A 23,985-nucleotide genomic window follows, 5' to 3' on the forward strand; every position below is an offset into this window, starting at 1 on the left:
GAAGTATGAGTGCGGCCTCAACCGGGATCTTGGATTCATGTCGCATTACATTCACCTCCCACCATCTGGCCTGGACTTGCAAAATCTTACCAACTGTCCTGGCTTGAGACAATTCACACCTCTTTAACCTGGGATTACCCCTATCTTTGGATCTGTAAAGATTTGATTACCCGCAAATGCTTGCATTCCAAGCATTGTCTGGCATCTCTGACTTTGTCTACATAAATGTTTCTGGAACCTACCTCTCCATTCACCTGAGGGAGGCGCTGTGCTCCGAAAACTCGTGTTTGAAACAAACCTGTTGGACTTTAACATGCTGTTGTAAGACTTCTTACTGTGCTCACCCCAGTCCAACGCCGGCATCTCCACATCATGGCTACCACTGATGCAGACAGGGGTGTGTACAATACTTTGCTTTCTTTTTTTTGTCTTTTTTTTGTAAATTTAGAGTACCCAATTATTTTTTTCCAATTAAGGGGCAATTTAGCATGGCCAATTCACCTACCCTGCACAACTTTGGGTTGTGGGGGTGAAACCCACGCAGACACGGGGGGAATGTGCAAACTCCACACGGACAGTGACCTAGAGCCGGGATCGAACCTGGGACCTCGGCGCCGTGAGGCAGCAGTGCTAACCACCGCTCCACCGTCCTGCCCTAATACTTTGCTTTCCGAAGGAACACTCATCTCCACCTTAGTTCCCTTGCAAATTACCTTAAACCTGATTCCCAACTCTCTTGCCCCTGGAAGAAATTTCTCCTTATTTACTGTATCAGAGGCCCTCTTGATTTTCAGCATCTTGATTAAACGGCTCTTTAACCTTCTCTGCTCGAAGGAGAACAACCCCCCCAACTTCGCCAGGCCCTCCACCTCGCAGGAGAACAACCCAACTTCGCCAGGCCCTCCACAGTAACTAAGTCCTTCATCTCTAGTAACATTCCAGTGAATCTCCTCTGCAGCCTCTCCAAGGTTACGACATCCTTTCTACAGTGAGGCCCAGGAATGGACAAAATACTCCAGCAGAGACCAGACAAGTGATCTATCATGTTTAGCACAACTTTCTTGATTTTGCACTCTCTGCTTCAATCCAGTTATCTGGGGCATTTTACAATATTAACAGGTGTTATATAAATGCAAGTTGTAGAGTTGCTATAATGCAGAGTTATCTTCAAGCACCAAAGCTCTCTGACTGGCACATTTAAAAAAAATAAATTTAGAGTACCCAATTGTTTTGTTCCAATTAAGGGGCAATTTAGCGTGGCCAATCTACCTAACCTGCACATAGAACGTAGAACATAGAACAGTACAGCACAGAACAGGCCCTTCGGCCCTCGATGTTGTGCCGAGCAATGATCACCCTACTCAAACCCACGTATCCACCCTATACCATCTTTGGGTTGTGGGGGCGAAACCCATGCAGATACGGGGAGAATGTGCTTACTCCACACGGACAGTGACCCGGGGCCTGAACACTGAGGCAGCAGTGCTAACCACTGCGCCACCGTGCCGCCCCGACTCTGACCGACACATTAACATAGTTCATACAAGGGGCAGCATGGTGGCGCAGTGGTTAGCACTGCTGCCTCACAGCATGGAGGTCCCAGGTTCGATCCCCGCTCTGGGTCACTGTCCGTGTGGAGTTTGCACGTTCTCCCCGTGTCTGCGTGAGTTTCACCCCCACAACCCAAAGATGTGCAGGGCAGGTGGATTGGCCACGCTAAATTGTCCCTTAATTGGAAAAAATGAACCGGGTACTCTAATTTTATTTAAAAAACGTAGTTCATACATGGAACTAATACCATAGAATATCTACAGAGCACAAGGAGGCCATTCGGCCCATTGGAGTCTGCAGAAACCCTCTGAAAGAGCAAGCTACCTCTGCCCAGTGCCCCACCCTATCCCTGTGACCCACCAAACCTGCATATCTTTGGACTGTGGGAAGAAACCGGCGCACCCGGAGGAAACCCACAGAGACACGGGGAAAACGTGCAGACTCCACGAGTCACCCAAGGCCAGACTTGAATCCGGGTCCCTGGCGCTGTGAGGCAGCAGTGTTAATAAAAACCTTTGCCTAAAATTCTCCCACTGACATAACTCCAGAGGCCTTTGATCGATAGATATGTTTAATTATTGTGTGACAAGTGAGCAAGCATTCTGACCCAGAAGAACATTGAGACTCAAAACCGCCCTAACCTGTTAAACCTGATCTTTGAATTGGCTTCAGGCACGCAAAAGAAACTTGTAGAAATCCTTAAGATGGTGTGCTGGAATCCTGCCAAAGCATTTTAGTCTCAAAAAATTAATACAACGTTGGAAAATTAAAAGGCAATCTCCAAGTTAGTATTATTCAAACTGGAAACCTTTAGAAAAAATATACCTTGTTCGATAGATAGATCAGGTGGTTAAGATGTTATGTGGGATCATTCCATTTATTAACCAAGGTCTAAAATGTAAAGCAGCGAAGTTATGCTGCAACTGTGTAAATCACAGGTTATACCACAATTAAAGTACTGTGCACAGTTCTAGTCACTACTTTAGGGAGAGGCGTGAACGTACTAGTGAGGGTACAGGGAGAGATTTACGATGACTGGAGAATTTTAACGATGAGGAAAAATTGAATATTCCAGTACTGTTTTGTTTGGTCTAGTAGCGACTAAGGGCTTTTTTTTAATTAAGGGGTTATTTTAGCATGGCCAATCCATCTAGCCTCACATCTTTACGGGTTGTGGGGGTGAGACCCACGCGGACACGGGGAGAATGTGCAAACTCCACACGGACAGTGACCCGGGGCCAGGATTGAATCCAGGTCGAATTCGGGTCCCCGGTTCCGTGAGGCAGCAGTGCTAACCACTGTGCCACTGTGCCGCCCCTGACTAAGGGTGGATTTAATTAAGACTAATTTAAGAGGGTCTGGACAAAGTCAACCCCAAGACAGAAACCATTACCCTAAGCAGAGGTCAATATCCAGGGTGCAGAGGTCAATATCCAGGGTGCAGAGGTCAATATCCAGGGTACAGAGATTTGAAGTGATTTATGGAAGGGTTAGAGCAGGGGTGGGCAAACTACGGCCCGCGGGCCGCATGCGGCCCACCAAGTCATTTAAAAAAAAAAAAAATTTTATTTTCTTTTTTTTAAAGGTTAATGGGGGGGGGCTGTTGGGTTACTTACTGGTATAGGGTGGATACGTTGACTTGAGTAGGGTGATCATTGCTCGGCACAACATCGAGGGCCAAAGGGCCTGTTCTGTGCTGTACTGTTCTATGTTCTGTGTTCTATATGAGGCGCCCAGAATCATAACCGGGTGAAGTAATTATTTTACTTAATATACTATGCGGCCCTTTAAAATTGTGAATTTCTGAATGTGGCCCTTGCACGGAAAAGGTTGCCCACCCCTGGGTTAGAGGGAAGTTGAGGTGAAATTTCTTCGCCTCTAGGTTGATCGGTGATCGGGAACCCAATGCCTGAAAGGGTTGTAATGGTAGAAATCCTCATCACATGTAAAAGGAATACTTGAATGTGCACATGAAATTCGTAACCTACAGGGTTATAGATCTCCACTGGAAGGTGGGATTAGACTAAATTCCTTTTCGGTCAACACGGACATGGCCTCCAGAGTAATCTCTGTAACATTCCGGCTCTGATCAGGCTGAGATGCTCGGCCTGGCATTGAGAATGGCCACAGCTAACTGGACGGACTGTAACAGTAAGCACCTTGTTGGCCGGTCATTATTATGTTCACCTGACACCCAATGAATGATAATGGGCCAAGTGGCCTCCTTATGTGCTGTAACTTTTCACTGTTTCTGTCTTTCTGTACAGGCCAACAACAAGAAAACAGAGTGACAGCCAGATATGAAGATTTTGAGTTTTGCCTAATTGGTGTTAGAGAATATTGTTCATTCCCAAAGACTCACAAACACACACTCTTCACGTTTTAATAAATTAGCAACTAAACAAAGACTTTGACTGTGGTGATGTCAGAGGATGCGATTTCCCTCCCGATGAAACGAACACCGGTATCATTAACCGTAACTTAGCAACTGATAACAACAAGACAAAGTCCGACAGAACCGCACGCTGAAAATAATTAGCCTTTACTACTGTATAATGCACAACAAAGTGGATCATAATTTAACATTTAAGTAGACAAGAGGAATATTTCGAACAAAGAACAAGGAAAAGTACAGCACAGGAACAGGCCCTTCGGCCCTCCTGCCTGCCACCACCATGCTGCCCGTCTGAACTAAAATCTTCCACACCTCCGTGGCCCGTATCCCTCTATTCCCATCCTATTCATGTATTTGTCATGGTGCCCCTTAAACATCACTGTTGTCCCTGCTTCCACCACCTCCTCCGGCAGCGAGTTCCAGGCACCCACTACCCTCTGTGTAAAAAACTTGCCTCGCACATCTCCTCTAAACCTTGCCCCTCGCACCTTAAACCTATGCCCCTAGTAATTGACCCCTCTACCCTGGGAAAAGCCTCTGACTATCCACTCTGTCTATGCCACTCATAGTATTGTAGACCTCTATCAGGTCGCCCCTCAACCTCCGTCGTTCCAGTGAGAACAAACCGAGTTTATTCAACCTTTCCTCGTAGCTAATGCCCTCCATACCAGGCAACATCCTGGTAAATCTCTTCTGCACCCTTTCTAAAGCCTCCACATCCTTCTGGTAGTGTGGCGACCAGAATTGAACACTATACACCAAGTGTGGCCAAACTAAGGTTCTATACAGCTGCAACATGACTTGCCAATTCTTATACTCAACGCCCTGGCCAATGAAGGCAAGCATGCCGTATGCCTTCTTGACTACCTTCTCCACCTGTGTTGCCCCTTTCAGTGACCTGTGGACATGTTCACCAAGATCTCTCTGACTATCAATACTCTTGAGGATTCTACCATTCACTGTATATTCCCTGCCTGCATTAGACCTTCCAAAATGCATTACGTCACATTTGTCCGAATTAAACTCCAAATGCCATCTCGCCGCCCAAGTCTCCAAACGATCTAAATCCTGCTGTATCCTCTGACAGTCCTCATCGCTATCCGCAATTCCACCAACCTTTGTGGCGTCTGCAAACTTACTAATCAGACCAGTTACATTTTCCTCCAAATCATTTATATGTACTGTACTACGAGCAGCAAAGGTCCCAGCACTGATCCCTGCGGAACACCACTAGTCACAGCGCTCCAATTAGAAAAGCCCCCTTCCATTGCTACTCTCTGCCTTCTATGACCTAGCCAGTTCTGTTTCCACCTTGCCAGCTTACCTCTGATCCCGTGTGACTTCACCTTTTGTGCCAGTCTGCCAGGAGGGACCGTGTCAAAGGCCTTACTGAAGTCCATATATACACAACATTCACTGCCCTACCTGCATCAATCATCTTTGTGACTTCCTCGAAAAACTCTATCAAGTTAGTGAAACACGACCTCCCCTTCATAAAACCATGCTGCCTCTCGCTAATACGACCCCTTGCTTCCAAATGGGAGTAAATCCTGTCTCGAAGAATTCTCTCCAGTAATTTCCCTACCACTGATGTAAGGCTCACCAGCCTGTAGTTCCCTGGATTATCCTTGCTACCCTTCTTAAACAAAGGAACAACATTGGCTATTCTCAGGTCCTCCGGGACATCACCTGAAGACAGTGAGGATCCAAAGATTTCTGTCACGGTCTCAGCAATTTCCTCTCTTACCTCCTTCAGTATTCTGGGGTAGATCCCTTCAGGCCGTGGGGACTTATCTACCTTAATATTTTTCAAGACGCCCAACACATTGTCTTTTTGGATCTCAATGTGACCCAGGCTATCTACACACCCTTCTCCAGACTCAACATCCACCAATTCCTTCTCTTTGGTGAATACTGATGCAAAGTATTCATTTAGTACCTCACCCATTTCCTCTGGCTCCATACATCGATTCCCTCCCCTGTCCTTCAGTGGGCCAACCCTTTCCCTGGCTACCCTCTTGATTTTATGTACATGTAAAAAGTGTTGGGATTCTCCTTAACCCTATTTGCCAATGACTTTTCGTGACCCCTTTTAGCCCTCCTGAGTCGTTGCTTAACTTCCTTCCTACTTTCCTTATATTCCACACAGGCTTCGTCTGTTCCCAGCCTTCTAGCCCTGACAAATGCCTTATTTTTCTTTTTGACGAGGCCTACAATATTTCTCGTTATCCAAGGATCATGAAATTTGTCATATTTATCCTTCTTCCTCACAGGAACATGCTGGTCCTGAATTCTTTTCAACTGACATTTGAAAGCCTCCCAGATGTCAGATGTTGATTTACCCTCAAACATCCGCCCCCAATCTAGGTTCTTCAGTTCCCGCCTGATATTGCTATAACTAGCCTTCCCCCAATTTAGCACATTCACCCTAGGACCACTCTCATCCTTGACCACCAGCAATTTAAAACTTACTGAATTGCTTAGTTTTCTATTGCTAATGGATTTTCGGGGCACATTTTGTCACTGCACTTTGCAAATGAGCAATAGTCCCACTAATCTTTTAAAGTTCCTTGACGCTTGGGATGTAGGCTTGGCTGGCAAGGCCAGCGTTTGTTACCCATCTCCAAGGTACCCTGAGAAGGTGCTTACTAACCAGTGGTAGCAGTTTGATGAATCTAAGTGTCTTGCTGGACCACTTCAGAAAGCAGTTAAGAGTTGACCATGTTGGAATGGCACCGGAGTCACAATAGGCCCAGACCAGGTAAGGGTGGCCCTTCTCCTTCTTGAAGAAAGACATGAATGAAGTAACTGGGGTTTAAGACAATTTGTACCAAACACCAGATTTTTTATTTTACAATTTATTTGGTCCGAAACTGAATTCAAATTCTCAAACTGCAATGGCGAGATTTGAACTCGTTCTCTGGATTATTAGTTTAATTTAACAACCCACTCCCACAACCATCCCCATGAACCAATTTGTGCAACAATTTTTCAATTGTCCAATTGGCTCCATCACCCTGTGTGACCTCTCCTGCTTTCCACCCTATCACAGGCATTCCCTTTTCATCTTTCCCTCCCTCATCCCTGTGCTTAAAACCCCTAGTCGCCACATTCCGGCGCCTGTCCGCTAAGGTCATCCAGCCGAAACACTGGGCGGGATTCTTCGTGCTCCCCGCCGCGTGTTTCCCGACATCGGGAGGCGACGCGCCATTCGCTTGTGGCGGGATCCTCTCTTCCTGCTGCTGTCAATGGAAATGCCCACTGAAGCCACCCCACACCGTCGGGAATCCAGCGGGAGGGGAGCGCACTGCTGGCGGGATCGGAGAATCCCGCCGCCAGCGAAGATCCGGAGAATTCCAGCCATTAAATGTGCTTCTCTCTCTTTCTCTACGGGTGCTGCCAGACCCGAGTATTTCCCATATTTCCTGTTTTGATCATTCTTTTTTTTAAAACATGCATCTCTGCTGCCTCTGCAAAGAGACACATCAAGCTGTTCATGTTTCTAACTGTGCAAATACACTGCATTTATGCGACGCCTTTAATGAGCATCGGGGGGGGGGGGGAGGGAGACAGAGAGACTGACGCCACGCAGCAAGGGGAGATCGGTGGGTTCCAGCCTCAGCTAGTTGCCAGGAAGAGGGATGGAGCTGGTGGTTAGGGAACAGGGATTGTGACATCCGCTGGATTTGCCTTCGGCTGCAGCCTGACAATGCAGAAGCATTCAAGGTTACCGAAATGAATGGAGTCTTCCCACTCCCTCCTCCATGGCAACAATGCAAAGACACGGATGGACTGTTCAGCTTTCAGTGTGAGCAAGAGCAGAACAATTGTTAAACAAGGCTGCAAACGGCCCCTTTATACGGCAGGGTTGACTCAGATAGCACAAGTGCTATTGACCATAACAATGCAGTTTTAATGACCAGGAACATTTATCATCAGAGGCAAGGACAGCCTTCTAGAACAGGCCGTCTATTCACTGAATCTCACCCTAACTGCAGTAATTATAAAGGAAATGTTCACTGGAATAAAGTCAACTTTCCTGTCAGCTGGTCTTTACAGGGGGTTGCCAACCCCCCCCCCCCCCCCCCCCCCCCCCCAGGAATCCTGGGGTCTCCAGGAAATAGAGATTAATCTCTTGGACACCTGTTGCAAGCAAAACCCAGGAGAAAAATCCTCAGGATTTAAAAGAAATTGTGGGTTTTTTAAAACAATTTCTTTGAACACATTTTTTTATATTTACAAGAAGTGTTGGAGTTGAGACAGAAAGGCTATTTGACCGTCGGAGGCAGTCGTAGGTCGTGGGTCGTGTGATGAGACCCAGAGGTTCACCTCCAACCAGAGTTGGCGATGTGGAAGGCCAGGGCTGCAATCTCACCGTTCTGGCCCCATGCTATAAGACCCCGGCAGATCGCTGTGTCGAGTGGCAAGAAGGGTTGTCTCTGCGATAACCTGCACAGGCACATTAAACGTTTCAAAGGCAAAACTTATTTTTACTGCTGGATCTGCCCTGTCGTATCAGCGAGATCGATTCAACAGCATGAATGGACTGCCTTCAATGGTAATGCCCCAGCAATTTAATAGGTGCATTAAGAAGTAGTTAAATAGAAGAACTCTGTTCCTTTCAGTTATCGCTGAAAAGAGTGATGTGTTGTTGAAGCTTTTTCATCGCACTCATCTGATCTGATATAAGATTGTCGAATTTCATAGGGGCAACAATTTATAAAACTGTGAGGGACAATACTCCCTGGTGCGTTCTCCAGCACTCTTTTCTCAAGCAGTGTTAATTGTTGCCCCCTTTGAAATTTGGCATTCTTGCATTTGTCCTAATGAGTACAAGCTGAAAAGCTTTGGCGGTATTTCTTTCTTTTTCAGCAATGCTCAAGTTCTGTCTGACAAGTAACTATCCCTCTTACTTCCTCTACACTCTTCCAGATTATGGTGTCACCCACAGCTCTGGATACTATGCTTTGTGCACAGAAGTTCAAACATAAAACTAACAATTCTTAACAGAGAGGTGTTTAATTGTGCTTCTATTAGACAGAGGTTGCATTGTTGCATTGACCTCGGGATGCCTCCACAGTACTTTACCATCAATGAAGTACTTTTGAAGTGTAGTCGCTGCTGTAACGTTGGAAACGCGGTTCTCAATTTACACATAGCAAACTCTCAGCAATGAATTTGGCATTTGGCTCTTCTTCAAAATCGTGTCCGAGTTCACACCTTTACATCCTGAGGGACTCTGGTTTAATGTCTCACCCAAAAAGCTGCCCCCCTGACAGTGCAGCACTCTCTCAGTACTGCACTGCACACACTGGCTCTCATCCACGGTGAAATCCTGAATATTTCACACCTACGCAGCGTACTTAATAACTCTTCAACCGCCTCCAAAAAAGCAGAGAAATAACGTTAATTCAGACCAGTTCTTTGCGGCAAATTGTCGATTAAAGGGTTACAGGCTGGTCAACTCCGAATGTGTTTGGTGCAGCATTTGCACCAACTTTTATGAAAAATTAATTTAAGAGTACCCAAGTCTTTTTTTCCAATTAAGGGGAAATTTAGCGTTGCCAATCCACCTACCCTGCACATAGAACATAGAACAGTACAGCACAGAACAGGCCCTTCAGCCCTCGATGTTGTGCCGAGCAATGATCACCCTACTCAAACCCACGTATCCACCCTATACCCGTAACCCAACAATCCCCCCATTAACCTTACACTACGGGCAATTTAGCATGGCCAATCCACCTAACATCTTTGGGTTGTGGGGGGTGAGACCCACGCAGACACGGGGGAGAATGTGCAAACCACACGGACAGTGATCCGGGGCCAGGATCGAACCCAGGTCCTCAGCGCGTGAGGCAGCAGTGCTAACCACTGCGTGACGTGCCGCCCTAGCTTTTGCACTACCTTAGCAAGAATCTCTGCTTTCAGACCAGTCGCATTTAAAGCTTTGAGTGGTGTGTGACTGTAAAGCTATAATAATAATAATCCTTATTAGTGTCACAAGTAGGCTTACATTAACACGGCAACAAAGTTGCTGTGAAAATCCCTTAGTTGCCATACTCCGGCGCCTGTTAGGCCACACTTGGAGTATAGTGTTCAATTCTGGTCGCCACACTACCAGGAGGATGTGGAGGCTTTAGAGAGGGTGCAGAAGGGATTTACCAGGATGTTGCCTGGTATGAAGGGCATTAGCTATGAGGAGAGGTTGAATAAACTCGGTTTGTTCTCACTGGAACGACGGAGGTTGAGGGGCGACCTGATAGAGGTCTACAAAATTATGAGGGGCATAGACAGAGTGGATAGTCAGAGGCTTTTTCCCAGGTTAGAGGGGTCAATTACAAGGGGGCATAGGTTTAAGGTGCGAGGGGCAAGGTTTAGAGGAGATGTACGAGGCAGGTTTTTTACACAGAGGGTAGTGGGTGCCTGGAACTCGCTGCCGGGGGAGGTGGTGGAAGCAGGGACAATAGTGACATTTAAGGGGCATCTTGACAAATACATGAATAGGATGGGAATAGAGGGATACGGACCCAGGAAGTGTAGAATATTTTAGTTTAGATGGGCAGCATGGTCGGCACAGGCTTGGTGGGCCGAAAGGCCTGTTCCTGTGCTGTACTTTTCTTTGTTCTTTTGTTCGTTGTTCTGTTTGGGTACAACCACCATCACTTGAATGGGGTGAAAATAAAAAAGGTATTTTTGTTTCAAAGGCATCAACTTTATCAAAGGTCAGGTGTATTTTTTTTTTAAATTCCCTCAGGAGAAAACCCAGCGTCAACAATTTGCCCAAAATTTAAAAAAAGCACTTCAGACATGATTCAATTAAAAACTTACGGAAAGTAAGAACACTGGATTTTTGTTAGGCAAGGATATTAAGGGGTCTGGGACATAGGTGGTTTATATGGTGCTCCGATACTGAGCACGTTTGAAGAGTCAGATAGCCTCCTCCTGGTCCTGCTCTATTTTAAGGTGGGTTCTGATCAGTATTCAAAGCATTTGATCATCTTTTCAGATACCTGGTTTAATATTTTATTTTGTTTTCTTTAAAGACATCTTTAGAACTAGCAATGAAAAGACCTCGACAGGTTTCTGTCATCTCCGCCACAGAATGCAGAGGCTCCTTTGCTCTGCGTAGCCGAAGGTTAACCTCCCAGATCGGACCTTTCCTAGCTGCCGCAGAAACAAAATAAGGTAAGTAAAGTCGCTCCCGTCCCAGATGACCATAGACTGCTTTCCCCTTTGAGGGGGGGGGAGAGCTGACTGGTGGGTATTTAACCTCACTACACCTGAATGAATGAAATGAAAATCACTTATTGTCACGAGTAGGCTTCAATGAAGTTACTGTGAAAAGCCCCTAGTCGCCACATTCCGGCGCCTGTCCGGGGAGGCTGGTACGGGAATCGAACCGTGCTGCTGGCCTGCTTGGTCTGCTTTAAAAGCCAGCGATTTAGCTGAGTGAGCTAAACCAGCCCCTCAGGCGAGGGGCAAGGTTGAGAGGGCAGAGCCTTCATGAATAACCTTGGCTGATCCAAGAATTGAACCCACACTCGCTCTGCATCATGAACCAGCTGTCCAGTCAACTGAGATAAACCAGCCCCCAGTTAGAAACTAAATAAAAAGGAACCTGCTACCATATGCTCTTCAGATTACTATTTTGTCCTTTAATCCCGTGATTAAGAAATAATTTGCATTTATATAACGCCTTTTATGATGTTGGATGTCCCTACGCGTTGTACAGCCAATGAACTACTTGACGTGTTGACAGTTGCTGTAATGTAGGAACTTTTGATCCTGTGCACCCATAGTACATTTATTTTTTTAAATTTAGAGTACCCAATTCATTTTTCCAATTAAGGGGCAATTTAGCGTAGGCCAATCCACCTACCCTGCACATCTTTGGGTTGTGGGGGCGAAACACACGCAAACACGGGGACAATGTGCAAACTCCACACGGACAGTGACCCAGAGCCGGAATCGAACCTGGGACCTCGGCGGCATGAGGCTGCAGTGCTAACCAGTGTGCCACCATGCTGCCCCCCCCCCCCCCCCCCCCCCAGATGGGTTTTTACAACAATGGTCATCATTAGACTTTTATTTCCCAATTTTTTATTGAATTCAAATTTTACTTGTCGGGTTTTCTCTTGTCCTTCTTTGATTTGCAGTCCTCACTGCAGTCTTCATGGTGGATGATCTCCTCCTCGAGGCACTCGATGTAAAGGGAGAGAGCACACACCCAGAGCAGGGCCAACACTCCCACCAACAGACCGCTCACCAGGGCTGTCGTCTTCCTCGGCAGTAAGAGATGAGCGACATACGGGCCCCTCCCATACGAGAAGCAGATTCCTCCGAGGAATCTCAGGCGGCACGGTAGCACAGTGGTTAGCACAGTTGCTTCACAGGTCCAGGATCCCAGGTTCGATTCCCGGCTTGGGTCACTGTCTGTGCGGAGTCTGCACGTTCTCCCCGTGTCTGCGTGGGTTTCCTCCGGGTGCTCCGGTTTCCTCCCACGGTCCAAAGACGTGCAGGTTAGGTGGATTGGCCGTGATAAATTGCCCTCAGTGTCCAAAAAAGGTTACGTGGGGGTTACGGGGATAGGGTAGATACATGGGCTTCAGTCGGCTGCTCTTTGTAAGGGCTGGTGCAGACTCGATGGGCCGAATGGCCTCCTTCTGCACTGTAAATTCTATGAAGAATCCATAAGCTGCCGCCCAGAAGGAAAAACCTGTAAAACAGGGAAATAAAGATACTTGTCCGAACTGTTTTGTCCTTATCACTCTGCCCATATGCTGCCACTCCCAATCCAGTTGCCAGCAATCTATTCCGAAACCAAGGGAGAAATCCTTCCTGAACATCCTGAGCCCTGTCCAGCTCGCTCGCTCGCCGACAGTTGCACCGTTCCTGACCTCACAGTTCCCGCCCTCAACGCAGGCTGGTTCCAGCGGTGGTTCTTGCTGCACAAGCTGAAACTTCTGCAGACAAAGTGCATGTAAAAGATTTTGCACAAAGCCCCGAGTATGCGCAGAAACGCCATAAGAGCAGTGGCTAGAATGAAAGGCGAGGCATTTATCGCCCAGTTGAGTGTTAATTGACTTTACAAAGGTGCAGGTCAGCTCACAAGCAGACACGGGGGGAATGTAGCTGTACACACCATTTTGCAAAGAACAAGAAAAGGATAAAAGGTAAATTACCTTTACGCTATATTACATTGGGCAGCACGGTAGCACAATGATTAACACTGTTGCTTCACATCGCCAGGGTCCCAGGTTCGATTCCCGGCTGGGTCACTGCCTTGCGGAGTCTGCGCGTTCTCCCCGTGTCTGCGTGAGTTTCCTCCGGGTGCTCCGGTCTCCTCCCACAAGTCCCGAAAGATGTGCTGTTAGGTGAATTGGACATTCTGAATTCTCCCTCAGTGTACCCGAACAGGCGCCGGAGTGTGACGACTAGGGGCTTATCACAGTAACTTCATTGCAATGTAAGACAATTGTGACAATAAAGATTATTAATTATTATTATAACAGTGATTAGTTAACAATATACGTTCAACATTCTCTTCATGAATTTTAAGCTACATTCCCCCCGTGTCTGCGTGGGATTCACCCCACCACCCAAAACAATGTGCCGGGTAGGGGAATTGGCCACGCTGAATTGCCCCTTCATTGGAAAATAAAGAATTGGGTACGCTAAATTTATTTTTAAAAATTGATTTTTAATCCTCCCTGAGCACAGAATGAAATTAGTTGTGGCACATGGCGAGACGGAATCCTTGAATATTCTGTCACTCCTCAGCATTCGTTATTGGTTTCACCACAAACATTTTGAATCCCAAAGATAAGTGCAGAGGTATTCAGCCCATCATTCAGCCCATCCGACCAAAGAAGACTAACATCAAATGACAGCAAGAACTTGGATTTACATCGCACCTTTATCTTGGTAAAACTTTGAGGACCATTCCAGGTATTAATCTCAGTGGATCACCCCGTTGAGCACTTAAAGCAGTTTGGGCAACCTGCAGCCCGAGGTCAAATTCAGCCAATCAGGGTTGAGTACGGCCCACAAGACACTTGTTGACCGTTGAGCATGCACATGGTCGCCAGATCCTGCTAAATTCCGTCCGCGTAGGTTTTTTCTTTCCTCCAGGCCTGACTCAAATGATACTCACACAAAGCAAGGATAAGTGAAGTGAGGTGCGCGCTGATTGGACACAGCGTTGACTGTGAGAGCCCTGTGCTCCCTCTGCGTCCAATCAAAGTGTAAGTATTTCATTTGAGGCTGATGACAGTTCTATAAATGTGTGACTGGTTAAGCATTTTCTATAACTCATCATGAAATAATCGGTGTGTATTAAAAGTATTTAATTTTATTCATGGGGTAAAGGTTAGTGAATGTGTGTGTGTGTGTATATGTGAAGACATGGTTCCTGGTATCTTTTTGGCACCAGTCTGTACCCTTTTAGACTTGATTAATGGTACAGTGTTTCCAAAGCAAAACATTTCTATTGTATTCGTGTTTCTCATACCAGAGCTTTTTTTTACTTCAATCAGAGCACAAATTTATTAGGCTCTTGCAAAGTTTATAAAGCTTTAAATGGAAAGGTTTCCTCAACACCATTCTCGCTGAAGAGCTCAGAAGATATCAAACTACAGGAACAATACCCCCCCATTGGTGGCAAATATCATCTAAACATCTTAGTGAGGTGATTCTTATGAAACCTTTCCGGATTCCCAGGAATATTCTGTCTACTGTGGGCTTGTTGAGGCAGGCACCATAGCAGAGCGAGGACACGATAATGTTCATACTGCTTAATAATTCAGTCCCAGAAGTGAAAGTTCACCAAACTCAGTTCTGGAACCAGAAATAAAACTGGGACTGGCAAAGGCCAGCTGGTCAAACATCAGAGGAGGTGGTCCTTCGGTCCATCATTCCAGTGCTGGTCCTTTCCCCACACCCTGTCAGCTTTTCCTCTTCAAGGATCTATTCAATTCCCTTTGGAAAGTTAGTATTGAGCCTGTTTCCATCAGCGCATTGCCTATCACTGCAGCTTACTGCGGTTTGGTGTCATCGCCTCACATCTTGTGGAGCCAGAGCACCGTAACTGGACACTTCCCACCTCTCCGCCACCCCCACTCCCCTGCAGCCATGCTCTCCAGGGAGAGGTCATTTAAAAAAAGTAGGGTCAATGAGGAGAAATTCATCTCCAACTCGCCCCCACCCCGCAATTAAAGCCAATTCAGAGGATGACAAGAAACAAGTGCAGCACGGTAGCATTGTGGATAGCACAATCGCTTCACAGCTCCAGGGTCCCATCTTCGATTCCGGCTTGGGTCACTGTCTGTGCGGAGTCTGCACATCCTCCCCGTGTGTGCGTGGGTTTCCTCCGGGTGCTCCGGTTTCCTCCCACAGTCCAAAGATGTGCAGGTTAGGTGGATTGGCCATGCTAAATTGCCCTTAGTGTCCAAAATTGCCCTTAGTGTTGGGTGGGGTTACTGGGTTATGGGGATAGGGTGGAGGTGTTGACCTTGGGTAGGGTGCCCTTTCCAAGAGCCGGTGCAGACTCGATGGGCCGAATGGCCTCCTTCTGCACTGTAAATTCTATGTCTATGTAAGTGCGAGAATCCCTGCCCCAAGTCGAGGCCCCAGTCAGCTCCCTGTTAAAGGTAAGGAGTCAGTGGCAGCCAGCCCGCATTGCAGAGGCTCACCACTCTCTATGTTACAAATATAGTCCCCAGTAATTTCTTTTAAAATTATTCATTCTTGGGATGTGGGCGTCGCTGGCTGGACCAGCATTTGTTGCCCATTCCTAACTGCCCTTGAACTGAGTGTCTTGCTCGGCCATTTCAGAGGGGGGCAGTTAAGAGTCACCACATCGCTGTGTGGGTCTGGTACATAGAACATAGAACATAGAAAATAGAACAGTACAGCACAGAACAGGCCCTTCGGCCCTCAATGTTGTGCCGAGCCATGATCACCCTACTCAAACTCACGTATCCACCCTATACCCGTAACCCAACAACCCCCCCCAACCTTACTTTTATTAGGACACTACGGGCAATTTAGCATGGCCAATCCACCTAACCCGCACATCTTTGGACTGTGGGAGGAAACCGGAGCACCCGGAGGAAACCCACGCACACACGGGGAGGACGTGCAGACTCCACACAGACAGTGACCCAGCCGGGAATCGAACCTGGGACCCTGGAGCTGTGAAGCATTTATGCTAACCACCATGCTACCCAGACCGGGTGAGGATGGCAGATTTCCTTCCCTGAAGGACATTAGTGAACCAAGTGGGTCTTTACAATAATCAGCAATAGTTTCATGGGTCTTCATTAGACTGTTAATTCCAGATTTTTTTATTGAATTCAAATGTCATTATCTACAGTAGCATTGCCCTGGATCCCTGGATTACTAATCTAGTGGCAATACCACCAAGCCACTGCCCCACCCCCCCCTAGCAATTGATTACTTTCACTCTAACGTTACAAGAAAAAGTGTCTATTCAAAATTAACAGCATGCCTATCATTGCTCCAGTAAACCTGCTCCAAATATCATTGTCATTATTTTGAATTAGAGCACAAACTAACTCCATTCCTCGCTACATACTTCAGAATATTGGGATGAATAAATCGGGGATTGTATAATAAACATGTCATTATTTTCAAAATGCTCACAAGCACATTCACTCCAAATTTACAATGCAGAAAGGAGGCGTGATCCATTCAAGTAGAAGCAGAGCGAGAAACCAGACCAACTTTCTTTATTAAAATAAATGCAAATTGCCAACAACTTCCCAAACCTGCAATACTGTGGGTGAAGGAGAGTTTCCCCTGGCTGAAAGGTTGTGAACCAGAGGGCTCAGGCTTAAGGTAAATGGCAAAGAGGGAGAGGGGGAGATGAGGAGAATGTTTTTTAAACACAGCGAGTTGTTGTGACCTGGAAGGCCAAGCCCAAAAGGGCGGTGGAAGCAGATTCAATCGTAACTTTCCAAAGGGAATTGGATAAGTACTTGAAAAGGGGAAGAAAAACCACAGAGCTATTGGGAAAGAGCATGGGGCATCGGATAGGTCAAACAAAAGAGCCAGCACAGAATCGATGGGCCAACTGGACCCCACCTGTGCTGTATCATTCTAGAAGTAATTGGATTATTAATTATAGACAATTCAGAACAGGGGTCTTTCACAGTAACTTCATACTTGTGACAATAAGATTATTATTATTACATATGACACTGGAGGAATAGGCCATTGGCCCCTCAAGCCTGCTGCGTCATTCAATAAGATTGTGGTTGAGGGTAGCACGGTAGCATGGTGGTTAGCATAAATGCTTCACAGCTCCAGGGTCCCAGGTTCGATTCCCGGCTGGGTCACTGTCTGTGTGGAGTATGCACGTCCTCCCCGTGTGTGCGTGGGTTTCCTCCGGGTGCTCCGGTTTCCTCCCACAGTCCAAAGATGTGCGGGTTAGGTGGATTGGCCATGCTAAATTGCCCATAGTGTCCTAAAAAAAAAGTAAGGTTAAGGGGGGGGTTGTTGGGTTACGGGTATAGGGTGGATACGTGGGTTTGAGTAGGGTGATCATGGCTCGGCACAACATCGAGGGCCGAAGGGCCTGTTCTGTGCTGTACTGTTCTATGTTCTATGTTCACTCACCCACCCTATTCCCAAATCCCCTAGTGTCTAAAACGTAGCGATCTCAGTCTAGAATATGCTGAATATGCATAGTCCTTTGGGGTAGAGAGCACCAAAGATTCACAACCCTCTCAGTGAAGAAATTGCTCTTCATCTCGGTCCTAAGTGGCCAACTCTTTATCCTGAGACTATGACCCCCTCCGACTCCCCAATCCAAACTCTCCAGCCAGGTTGATATCAGCATCACGGTCCCTCCAACGTTTTATGAGATCACCTCTCATTCTTCTAAACTCCAGTGAATACATTTCCATTCTAATCAATCACTCTTCATAGGACAACCCTGTATTGCAAACAGGGTTCTTATTTGCAAATATTGCAAACATACCTGGAGATGGTGGCATTGTCATTGGACTGGTGATCCAGAGACCCAGGATAAGATCTGACAACCTGGGTTCAAATCCCACCACGCCAGATGGTGAAATTTGAATCTAATAAAAATCCGGAATTAAAACTCTAATATGTTGATTGTCTTAAAAACCCAACTGGTTCATTAATATCCCCTTTAGGGAAGGACATTTGCCTGCATGAGACTCTCAAAGGTCCTCTGAAATAGAGGTCCCCTAAAGAAATATGTAGGGTTCATATATTGACGAATATTACACAGTTTTGTTAGGCACACTCCATTATTGACCCGTATAATAATAATCGCTTGTTGTCACAAGTAGGCTTCAATGAAGTTACTGAGAAAAATATCAATCCTATGGTTCAACATCTCAAGTAGAAACATAAAATGCGAGTTCAAATTAGTTCTGAAATAGTGTGATGCCCAGCAGCACACTTAAGTATCCAATTCATTTTTTCCAATTAAGGGGCAATTTAGCATGGCCAATCCACCTATCCTGCACATCTTTGGGTTGTGGGGGCGAAGGCCACACAGACGCGGGGAGAATGTGCAAACTCCACACGGACAGTGACCCAGAGCCAGGATCGAACCCGGGTCTTCGGTGCTGTCGGCAGAAGTGCCAACCACTGCGCCACCGTGCCGCCCACCATTAAGTTTCATTGTCAGTGTAACTATCTCAAAGCCTCTACATCTCTCTCCTATTTTAAGATGCTCCCTAAACCCTACCTCTTTGAAGCAGGTTAATTCCTCTGAAGTGTCATCATTTTGGACTCGAAATGTTAACTCTGTTTCTCTCTCCACAGATGCTGACAGACCTGCTGAGTTTTTCCAGAATTTTCTGTATTTATTTGAAATTTTCAGCATCAGGGCAGCACGATGGCACAGTGGTTAGCACTGCTGCCTCACGGCGCCGAGGTCCCAGGTTCAATCCCGGCCCCGGGTCACTGTCCGTGTGGAGTTTGCACATTCTCCCCGTGTCTGCGTGGGTCTCACTCCCACAACCCAAAGATGTGGAGCTTAGTTGGATTCGCCACGCTAAATTGCCCCTCAATTGTAAATAAAAATTGGGTACTCTAAATTTATTTTAAAAATAAAATAAATAACAAAAAAGAAATTCCTAGCATCTGCAATATTTTCTGTTTACTTTAATTTCTCCTGAAGTGGCTACATTTTGTTTATTAACACTATTGTGAAGCACGGTGTGATGTTTCCTTCTATTTTAAGAGATGTTATTTAGTGCGCATTGAACATTCCTAAAATAAACTTTGGTAAAATAGAGCATTTTGGAACATATACAACATGCCGACACAGGAATTCAAATCAAAGGTTTGAATTTTGATTTGATCAGGAATGCAAGGTGAACGTCACTACAACACTTCACATCTCTGCTGTCACTTGCAAAGGTGCTGGGCAGGAGAATGAAAGAACATCAACAAATACATTGTCAAAAATGCTCAAAGTACAAAACCTTTCAATGCAAGCAACCAGAAAAGGAATTAAGGGCGTCTTAACCATTTTTTTTTTCAGATGCATTGCTTGCTTTGAGAGATACAAATAGTTCAACATCAAATGAAGGAAATATGGGATATCACTGACGTAAATTTCAATTCGGAAACCATTTCACTTTGCATGATACCACTCTACACAAACAAACAGGCTTAACAGGATAAAACAAAAACAGAAAGTACTGGAAAATGTCAGGGAGCCCCTGTGGATGGAGAGAAAGAGCTAACGTTTCAAGTCCAATATGGCTCTTCTTTGGGACCGCAATCTTCACAGCACCTCCACCTTGACTCTTACGAGGAGGACCAAAGATAAATGTTTTTACGCAGCGAGCTATCCTGATCTGGAATTGTCTGAAAGGGCGCTGGCAGCAGAGTCAACAGTAACTTTCAAAAGCAAATTGGATAACTATTAATTGGATCACTCTTTCAAAAGCTGGCACAAGCATAGTGGGCCAAATGCCCTCTTTCTGTGCTGTCGGATCCTTTACAAAATATGCAGCATTACCACAACAACAAAAAAAAGGGGGGGGGGGGAGGTTTCTGCTCACACACAATTAGCTAATTAAGCAACTAATCACAAAACTTAAAAACTGCCTTAAAAGTGCAACAAAACAATAATCAACTAACTACATCCCAAATACAGTATTTCACCATTTGCAAACACAGATGTATAATCGTCTAATATGCAAACAATATACATGGAACATATATAAAGTTATGAAAATGTATTAAGTATACAAAATGTTTCTATAACTCAGCTCCTGTGATTGATACTCATCAGTGTATGAATCTTCCACATCTCTGAAACTGACTGTAAATATACTAAGCAGGTATGTTAACAAAAAACAGCAACATTATTTTATTCACGGTGTGAACTTTTTACTGCAATGTGGAGATTGAGTAGAATGGGCCAATATTTTGAAATATATATATGATGAAAATAAATACATATATCTGAGAAATATATCACATTAAATAAAACATAAATATATAACATATAATCTACACCTTTGCACATGTGTATACATAGAGAAACACAGAGCCTCAGACAGATCTAGATGTACACATACTCACACAAACCCTGACAAACACTGAGCCAGAAATGTACACTCTGACATGTACATAGATGCAGGCAGACACACGGGCCCTGACAAACGCTGAACCAGACATGTACACACTGACACAGACATAGATCCAGGCAGACAAATAGACCCAGACACGCACACAGGTCCTGACAGATACTGAACCAGACATGTACACACTGACATAGAATCATAGGATTCTGATAATGGAGAAGGAGGCCTTTTGGTCCATCGGGTCTGTCCTGATCCTCTGAAAGAACACCTTATGAAGGCCCACTCCCTCACCCTATCCCAATAACCCTTTAACCTCACCTGCACATCCTTTGAACACTAAGGGGCAATTTGGCATGGCGAATCCAGCTAACCTATATATAGACACATACAGACCTATACACACACCTAGAGCCTGACAAACTGACCCAGACACGTACACCCAGAACCACACACATCAACAAACACAGGCACAGAGACACACACAGACAGAGCCAGACACTGACACAGGTACAGCCCCACACAGACAGAGCCTGGATCACATTCAGAGACACACACAAACCCATACACACAGACCCTGACACAGGCACAAATACAGAGCCACACAGACAGACCCTGACACAGGCACAGATACAGACCCACACAGACAAACCTTGACACAGGCACAGATACAGACCCACACAGACAGAGTCACACAGACAGACCTTGACACAGGCACACGCACAGACCCTGACACAGGCACAGATACAGACCTTGACACAGGCACAGGGACACACACAGACCCTGACACAGGCACAGATACAGACCTTGACACAGGCACAGGGACACACACAGACCCTGACACAGGCACAGATACAGACCCACACAGACAGACCCTGACACAAGCACAGATACAGACCCACACAGACAGACCCTGACACAGGCACAGATACAGACCCACACAGGGAGAGCCACACAGACAGACCCTGACACAGGCACACACACAGACCCTGACACAGGCACAGATACAGAGCCACAAAGACAGACCCTGACACAGGCACACACACAGACCCTGACACAGGCACAGATACAGACCCACACAGACAGAGCCACACAGACAAACCTTGACACAGGCACAGGGACACACACAGACCCTGACACAGGCACAGATACAGACCCACACAGACAGACCCTGACACAGGCACACACACAGACCCTGACACAGGCACAGATACAGACCCACACAGACAGAGCCACACAGACAAACCTTGACACAGGCACAGGGACACACACAGACCCTGACACAGGCACAGATACAGACCCACACAGACAGAGCCACACAGACAGACCCTGACACAGGTACAGATACAGACCCACACAGACAGAGCCACACAGACAGACCCTGACACAGGCACAGATACAGACCCACACAGACAGAGCCACACAGACAGACCCTGACACAGGCACAGATACAGACCCACACAGACAGACCCTGACACAGGCACAGATACAGACCCACACAGACAGACCCTGACACAGGCACAGATACAGACCCACACAGACAGACCCTGACACAGGCACAGATACAGACCCACACAGACAGAGCCACAGACAGACCCTGACACAGGCACAGATACAGACCCACACAGACAGACCTTGACACAGGCACAGGGACACACACAGACCCTGACACAGGCACAGATACAGACCCACACAGACAGAGCCACACAGACAGACCCTGACACAGGCACACAGACAGACCCTGACACAGGCACAGGGACACACACAGACCCTGACACAGGCACAGATACAGACCCACACAGACAGAGCCACACAGACAGACCCTGACACAGGCACACACACAGACCCTGACACAGGCACAGATACAGACCCACACAGACAGAGCCACACAGACAGACCTTGACACAGGCACAGATACAGACCCACACAGACAGACCCTGACACAGGCACAGATACAGACCCACACAGACAGAGCCACACAGACAGACCCTGACACAGGCACAGATACAGACCCACACAGACAGAGCCACACAGACAGACCCTGACACAGGGACACACACAGACCCTGACACAGGCACAGATACAGACCCACACAGACAGAGCCACACAGACAGACCCTGACACAGGCACAGGTACAGACCCACACACACAGACCCTGACACAGGCACAGGTACAGACCCACACACACAGACCCTGACACAGGCACAGGTACAGACCCACACACACAGACCCTGACACAGGCACAGGTACAGACCCACACAGACAGACCCTGACACAGGCACAGGTACAGGGACACACACAGACCCTGACACAGGCACAGATACAGACCCACACAGACAGAGCCACACAGCCAGAACCTGGATCACATTCAGAGACAGTGTGTAATGTAGAAAGCAGCCCTCCCTCTGGCAGTGTGTGTGTGTGTGGAGGTTACACTCTGGCAGCTGGTTACACTGTTGCCAGGCCCCGGGTACTGACAATGAAATGGACACAGACAGGGAGAGGGAGGGGGAGGCGGCTCCCCGCACCCAGCACAGGAGGAGCGGGGCAGACTCACCACAAAGATCGAGGTCCGGACCACCTCGGAGACGCTCTGCCGGAGCTCGGCGGCGGTGCCGGGTTTGCTGAGAGCCCGGGTGAACCTCCGCGTTTCCTGAGCCATGAGCGGGGACTCGGCCAGCATCACCCCCAGCGGCTGGGGCTCCTCACTCTGCACCTCCTCCTCCGGCAGTGCTCACATCCTCCTCGATCCCATTCCTGCTCTCTCCTTGACTCGGCTTCTCCTGGCCTTCTCAGAATGCTTTAATTGCCTTTGCAAGGAAGGGCACACTTGCTGTGTGTGTGTAACTCTGCCCTCCTCCAGCACACAGGCTGCTTATTCAATAGCACACAGAGATTGCTGAGTAATCTCTATTGCCCTCTCCCTCTCCCTCTCTCTCTCTCACCATCCACTCCAGGTGAACATTCAAATGTGACGATGCACTGGCTGCCCCGACACAAATCACTTCATTTCAAAGTTGTTGCAGAAATAAATGTTATTGCCACATCTTGACCATTCTGGACTCACGCTTCATTCACCCTGTTGGAGTTGGCTGCTTTCAATGGTCCATAAGGTCATACCCCAGGCTTCATTTATAATAATAAGAATCTTTATTAGTGTCACAAGTAGGCTGACATTAACACTGCAATGAAGTTATTGTGAAAATCCCCTAGTCGCCACACTCCGGCGCCTGTTCGGGTACACAGAGGGAGAATTCAGAATGTCCAATTCACCTAACAAGCACGTCTTTCGGGACTTGTGGGAGGAAACCGGAGCACCCGGAGGAAACCCACGCAGACACGGGGAGAACGTACAGACTCTGCAGACAGTGACCCAAGCCGGCAATCGAACCCGGGTCCCTGGCAGCTGTGAAGCAACTGTGCTAACCACTGTGCTAC

General features: G+C 46.9%; 1 protein-coding gene across 1 annotated transcript in view; it reads right to left on the minus strand.

Moving 5' to 3' along the window:
- dock9b (dedicator of cytokinesis 9b) overlaps positions 1–23,452 on the minus strand; it is a 356,481-nt gene extending 333,029 nt beyond the window's left edge. Inside the window, exon 1 of the mRNA XM_038819159.1 lies at positions 23,105–23,452. Within this exon, the coding sequence (XP_038675087.1) occupies positions 23,105–23,230 (126 nt within the window). The 5' untranslated portion in view covers positions 23,231–23,452. The remainder of the gene's footprint in view (positions 1–23,104) is intronic.
- Between the last annotated feature and the right edge of the window lie 533 nt (positions 23,453–23,985).

The sequence above is a fragment of the Scyliorhinus canicula genome, chromosome 14 (genome assembly GCF_902713615.1).
Source record: "Scyliorhinus canicula chromosome 14, sScyCan1.1, whole genome shotgun sequence".
NCBI lineage: Eukaryota > Metazoa > Chordata > Chondrichthyes > Carcharhiniformes > Scyliorhinidae > Scyliorhinus > Scyliorhinus canicula.